This window comes from Rhagoletis zephyria, unplaced genomic scaffold (assembly GCF_001687245.7).
Source record: "Rhagoletis zephyria isolate East Lansing unplaced genomic scaffold, Rhagoletis_zephyria_1.1 Rzeph_scaffold_09314, whole genome shotgun sequence".
NCBI lineage: Eukaryota > Metazoa > Arthropoda > Insecta > Diptera > Tephritidae > Rhagoletis > Rhagoletis zephyria.
In genome coordinates, this window is record NW_016166392.1 from 12,035 (window position 1) to 18,788 (window position 6,754).

The 6,754-nt window shown below is 35.1% G+C and overlaps 1 protein-coding gene across 1 annotated transcript; it reads left to right on the plus strand.

The window, feature by feature from the left end:
- Positions 1-1,011: 1,011 nt before the first annotated feature.
- On the plus strand, positions 1,012-2,365 carry LOC108375694 (uncharacterized; the record flags this gene model as incomplete). Its single annotated transcript, XM_017631838.1, has 4 exons — positions 1,012-1,125; positions 1,198-1,246; positions 1,298-1,325; positions 1,401-2,365. Coding segments are annotated over 4 exons (363 nt in total), but the record flags the coding sequence as incomplete, so codon positions are not given.
- Positions 2,366-6,754: the final 4,389 nt, after the last annotated feature.

Here is a 6,754-nt window from a genome sequence, read left to right on the forward strand (position 1 = left end):
TTCTATACTTCAAAGCGTTTATAAATATATATTTATATATATCCACAGATTATTTTAAAATTTTTTCATCCTTAACCAAATTTCCAGTACCATAAAAAGATTCAAACACATTATAGTACAACCAATGCGATGTCCAAGCTAGTGCTGCTCTGCTGTACATGTGTATATGTAAGTATGCATGTATGTGGAATTTAACATTGAAACACGCTTTCTTTATATATAAACAAATACATTTATTTATTANATTTTTTCATCCCTAACCAAATTTCCAGTACCATAAAAAGATTCAAACACATTATAGTACAACCAATGCGATGTCCAAGCTAGTGCTGCTCTGCTGTACATGTGTATATGTAAGTATGCATGTATGTGGAATTTAACATTGAAACACGCTTTCTTTATATATAAACAAATACATTTATTTATTAAGCATTAGATTTTAGTTTATATTTAAGTCACTTATTTTAGGTAGTCTAGTTGTAAGTTATAATTAATGTTAATTGTATCTACGAATATATTTTCACACGTTTAAATAGCTTTTGTATACTGTTTCATACACATAAACTTTTACTCTTTTTAACTAAGGACCGTCGCAGATGAGTTGTTAATGCAAACCACAGTATACCAGTAGAAAAGGTTTTTGTTNTCTACGAATATATTTTCACACGTTTAAATAGCTTTTGTATACTGTTTCATACACATAAACTTTTACTCTTTTTAACTAAGGACCGTCGCAGATGAGTTGTTAATGCAAACCACAGTATACCAGTAGAAAAGGTTTTTGTTTTTGTAGCTGTTTCGTGGTGAAAGTCCATTATGGGGGCCAAATTTCCACACAAGAAATTGAGCGCATGGTTGCTTTTGCATTCCAAAAGAACGAATATTAGAAAACATTGAAAAAAAGTCTGAGATAATACAATTATATTCTACTAGAAATAAACTCGATAGTGTGCGCTAATTAGATAATGTGATAATCATGTTTAAAATCTCTTTTCAAGTCTTATTTTTCAGAAAATAATATTGTGCGCTTCTGTTGTTTACCAAGAAAATGCACCCCTGTTGGTTATTATTTCTGTATCGCAAAGCGGTGAGTTTCTATTTCTTGGTAATTCGGTTTGTGAAATGGTAAACAAATTATTGAAATTTATTTATTTGATGTGTTTAACATTTGATTAATGCAATTTTCTGCCTTTTCAGACTATTAATTACAAGCACAGCATCATCAACGGTGATTGCAAGAACTACTGCAATCCCTGCGGTTTTTCCTCTTGGTAAATGCGTTCTGGTCGTGACCAAGGGTGGTCTCCCAATCGGCCGGGAATAAGGTTAGTCATTTTCAATTTTATATCTTTGTTCATCGACATTATATGACATGTCATCATTGCAGGCTATTGTTGCAGAACAAAACGCCACAACCACCGCTGTGGTAAATATGTTCCAGCAGTACTGCCCACCGCCGTCGGTGTAATGATTTCGATAGCTGAACAAACGCCATCTCCTGGGGATTCCCACATGCCGACAATAGCTATTATATCACGTGTGAATGCAACTGCGGCTAAATTTGGTTATTAACAGTGCAATAGTGCCATGTCATTGGCAAAAACACTAAGGGATGCTGGCACATAGAGGTTGTAAAGTTTTTGGAATCGATGAACTTACTCGAAGAAGACGATGGTCGAAAACATATGATGAAACATCTTCTGGCGTGCCTTTGACAATCGTTAAGTTAGACGGAGGCTTCACATACGATATTTCACACATGGCTGGAATTCGTTAGCGGACAGAGCACACATTTACAAAATATTTATCGTTCTGCAGAACGTGCATGCATATTCGATTCCGATTTTATGGGTCGATTACGGAGGACAACCGAACTTCAGTGGGTTGGCCAGTGGCTGAAATGGTATTACCGATGGCAACTAGCAACTGAAAGCTGGTAACTGAGTTGCTATATTGGCACGAACTAATCAAGGCTGTCATAGAATCCATCGTAGTCCGATTTTCCGTGAAATCTACGAAAATGCTATTAAATTCGAGTAGCTACGAACGCAGTGCTTGCTTTGAATACACACGTTCATAGCAGTTCAGATTCAGTGATCGCTTTTTTGTAGATTTCATGAAAAATCGGACTACGATGGATTCCGCCACCAATATATTTTCTCCTTTGACAAGATGTTGGAGAATCGCGGCAGCACAGCCCTATACCTACCCTATGCTCTTACGTGCATATGCTAAATTTCTCGTACCTAGCTAAAGTGCTTGACAAAGGCAGAAGGCTTATCTTCAACATTATAACTTAAAGTAAAAGAGTTAAAGATATGCAATAAAAGAATACAACAGAACCAAAAAATCTCAAAACTATTAAACATAAAAAATTGCACGAATAAAATTCATAATTTAAAATAAAATAAAATATCGCAATTGTTTTTTATATGTACATACATATTTACAAAATGAATCTTAAAGCACCCACAGTAAGTCCTAAACATATAAACGACTAATAAGAAAAATAATAAATAACAGTAATGTGAACAAGTATGTCGAGAAATCCCTAAACAGTGGCGAAACTGTATCTGAATAATAACAAGTAATTTTGAGCAAAAAATACAACCGACTTTAATGCTCATTCAGGTCGTTCTGGTTACGTAGATCCGACTGTCCTCCCTTTTTTTAAAAAGGTTAAAAAAATGAATACGTATTCTACAGAAATCAAGATACATATTTAAGGACTTTAAGTAAAAATAAACAAAGGAAAACTTGTTCGTGATATCTCGAGGTGTATCCATGATACAAAAATCTGAAGGTAAAACCGCTGAGAGGCAGCCTGAACATTTTTGAAGTTTGCTAACATTACAAAAATGTTTTCAAATTTCCAATCTCACAAATACATTCTCATTTTCAGTCTCAAATAAATGAAAATTTCAATATTTTCATCTATTTGTTTTTTGTTTTACTTTTATTTGGCATTTGAGTTGATCTCAAAATTTCAATTTTATAAAATAGACAAACTTCAAAAAATAATTGATGGCCGACGAATTGAGCAAGCGCTTTTACCTTTAAATATTTGTATCATGGGTGTATTAAACAAGGTGTTATTGACAACTCAGTGCGGCTCTCTTAATATTATGTAAAAAATATAAACAAACGATTCAAAATGCATAAATTTTTTTTTCAATTTGACTATAGGATGGTTCTTCTGAGAGCAATATCAAATTCAATCACACTTTGTTAAATACATTTTGATCTCTACCAAATAATATACTTCCTCTGTAAATATTCTATGAAGTGTTCCAAAATTTGCTCCGAGCGCGTTCACTGTTGATCATTTGATTTAAATAGTTTGTCATACAATTAATACTATAGTTTGATCGGAGTTAATATATTCTTCAGTAATTAATTATATTATATTAAAACATATGCTTATAAGAAATTTTTTAGTCTTAACATGCATAATTTATATCGTGTTCCAAAATTCGCTCCGAGCGCGTTCACTATTGATCTTTTGATTCAAATATTGTTTGTCAAGCATTTAGTAGTGAAGTTTGATCGGAGTTTCTATATTCTTCAGTAATTAATTATATTATATTAAAACATATGCTTATAAGAAATTTTTTAGTCTTAACATGCATAATTTATATCGTGTTCCAAAATTCGCTCCGAGCGCGTTCACTATTGATCTTTTGATTCAAATATTGTTTGTCAAGCATTTAGTAGTGAAGTTTGATCGGAGTTTCTATATTCTTCAGTAATTAATCATATTACATTGAAATATAAACGTATAATATGGTAGAAAGTTAGAAATTATTTAGTCTTATAATTCGCTCCGTGTTCCAAAATTCACTCCGAGTGCGTTCACTATTGATCATTTGATTTAAATAATTATTTGTCAAGCATTCAGTACTATAGTTTGATCGGAATATATATATTCTTAAATAATTGATCACATTTTATTAAAATATAAACCTTTAATAGGGTACAAATTGTGAAATTATTTGGCTTTAACATGTATAGTCGGCCAGAGACAATTGCAGAAAACTGCAACTACTCGTGAAAACTTACAATAAAAACAATGTAGATGAAAGTAATAAATTTTATTATTAAAATTAGATCCATATATAACACATTTTACATCATTTATTTGAAGTAAATCGTAATGTATTTTTACATATAAGATATTTTCCATTTAACTCATAAGGTACATATTTCACAATAAATATTTTTAAGATCATTTCGAATTGCAAAAATAGCGCTAATTAGTTGGATTGAAGTATAAAATATTTTATTACGTTCATATTTACTTATAAAGCGCATAACAATATTTCTCTCGCCATTTATCCGATGTTAAAATTTTTCACCACATTATTTTGCTGCACAGCACCCTGAATGCGGCAAAATAGTTGCTCGCAACCCTCAAGTCCTTTATGGGGACCAAATTAACAGCCACAACAACAAAAACCTTTTCTACTGGTATACTGTGGTTCAAACTGAAGTTAGCTGTTTTCTCTGCCTTCCGTCTCAGTCGTCATGCTTAGGTATTTCGTTAGTATGCGTGTCTATGTACATTTAGTTAGTTGTAAATATAGATTATTGTAAAGAGTGAGGTTGATGAGTGTCGAGTCCTACAACTCGGCCATACCTGACAATACGTTTGCCCTCGACCGTGATTCCCATCTTTTCATATTATCAGCGGAGGTTGATGTCACCCGAGGNTTACCAAATTAACAGCCACAACAACAAAAACCTTTTCTACTGGTATACTGTGATGCAAACTGAAGTTAGCTGTTTTCTCTGCCTTCCGTCTCAGTCGTCATGCTTAGGTATTTCGTTAGTATGCGTGTCTATGTACATTTAGTTAGTTGTAAATATAGATTATTGTAAAGAGTGAGGTTGATGAGTGTCGAATCCTACAACTCGGCCATACCTGACAATACGTTTGCCCTCGACCGTGATTCCCATCTTTTCATATTATCAGCGGAGGTTGATGTCACCCGAGGCTCCTCGCAGTTTCCTACGCTCTCCACCTCGTAACAGTCGTGATCAAACTTGTTAACTATTTTATATGGTCCTAAACACTTCGGTCGCAATTTCATTCCTACCCCGAATTGCGTACGCTTTATTGCCAGGTCATTTACTCTGTATTGCGTTCCTCAATCTTAAGTCTTCATTTACACGCATTTCGAACCTTGTTAGCAACCGGAATGGAGACACTTTAGTACTACGACTCGGTGTATTATTGATATACTGTTGAACTTGTTGTCCTGGATTCGCATGAGCTAGCGTTACCAACATTGGGACTACTACGCGATGCATTCGTTCTACTTGACCATTTTCCTTAGAATACCAGTAGTTATTAACAAATGCTGTATACCAGCGCTTTCGCAATAATTCTTAAAGCTATGTGACGTGAAAGCTGCCCCTCTGTCCGTTATAATCCTGCGCGGATTCCCAAATATCGATGCCTGCCGTGTAAGTCGGTCCACAACTGATTCTGTTCCTGTATCCTTCGTGGAATAAAGCTAACTAACGATAACTAATATGTAAATATATTGTTTTCCTGTTTATTTCTAAACACTATGCAATTCTTAACAATTTTTCCTGCTTTTGATTCTAACTCTGGGACATAGTACCCTTTCTCTACACAATCACACGTTTTCTTAACTGAAAAGTGTCCCTGTCTGTGAGCGACTTGAACTATCTCCTCCTCTAATGCATTAGGAATAACCATCAACTCCCCATTCTTGTCTTTGTATAGTATATCGTGGTGGATATAGAAATCTTCATAACTGTAATTCTCAAGTATTTTGCGTATAGCACGAGTCCATTTATCCTCTAGCTGCGCTGTTTTTAGCCTGTGCTGTAGTAAGTCGCTTATTAGCATGCAACTTAACTTGCTAAGTGCATCAGCATGCTTCATTTGCGCTCCTGACCTATGTTCCACTGTGTAATCGAACTCCTGNCTTGCTTCATTTGCGCTCCTGACCTATGTTCCACTGTGTAATCGAACTCCTGAAGGAACATTGCCCACCTAGTGACTCGTGCCGGTACGTCTTTCTTCTTTAAAGTCATAGTAAAAGCATTGCACTCTGTTACTATTTTAAATGGTAGCCCTAACACATAAACTCCCCACTTCTTAAGAGCCTCCAGCTCATAAGAGTGGTAGTTTTCTTCCGATGGTTATGTCTTCCGGCTCATGTTCATTACGGGGTGGAACTGTTGGTCCTGTGGCTCTTGCTGCAAAAGCACAGCACCATAGCCGTATTTAGAAGCATCTGTATGGATTTCTGTGGCCGCCTTTGGGTCATACAGTTTCAACACCGGGGATTGTACAAGAGCTTGTTTACGTTGTTGAAATGCGATAGTTTGCTCATCTCCCTATTTAAATTCAGATCTTTTAAATCAGTCAACGGTTTTGCCATTAGGGCATAGTTCTTAATAAATCTTNAGTTGTTGAAATGCGATAGTTTGCTCATCTCCCTATTTAAATTCAGATCTTTTCACATTAAATCAGTCAACGGTTTTGCCATTAGGGCATAGTTCTTAATAAATCTTCGAAAGTACGATGTTAACCCTACAAACCTTTGCACCCCCTTTTGATCCCTCGGTATTTTGAATGCTTCTACTGCTCGCGTTTTCTCTAACGACGGACACACTGTATTGTTTTCAATTATATAGCCAAGGAAATTTACTTTGCGTTTCAGAAAACTACACCGTTTCCACTTTATCCGCAGCCCTGCTTTTGCCGCTACATTCAGTA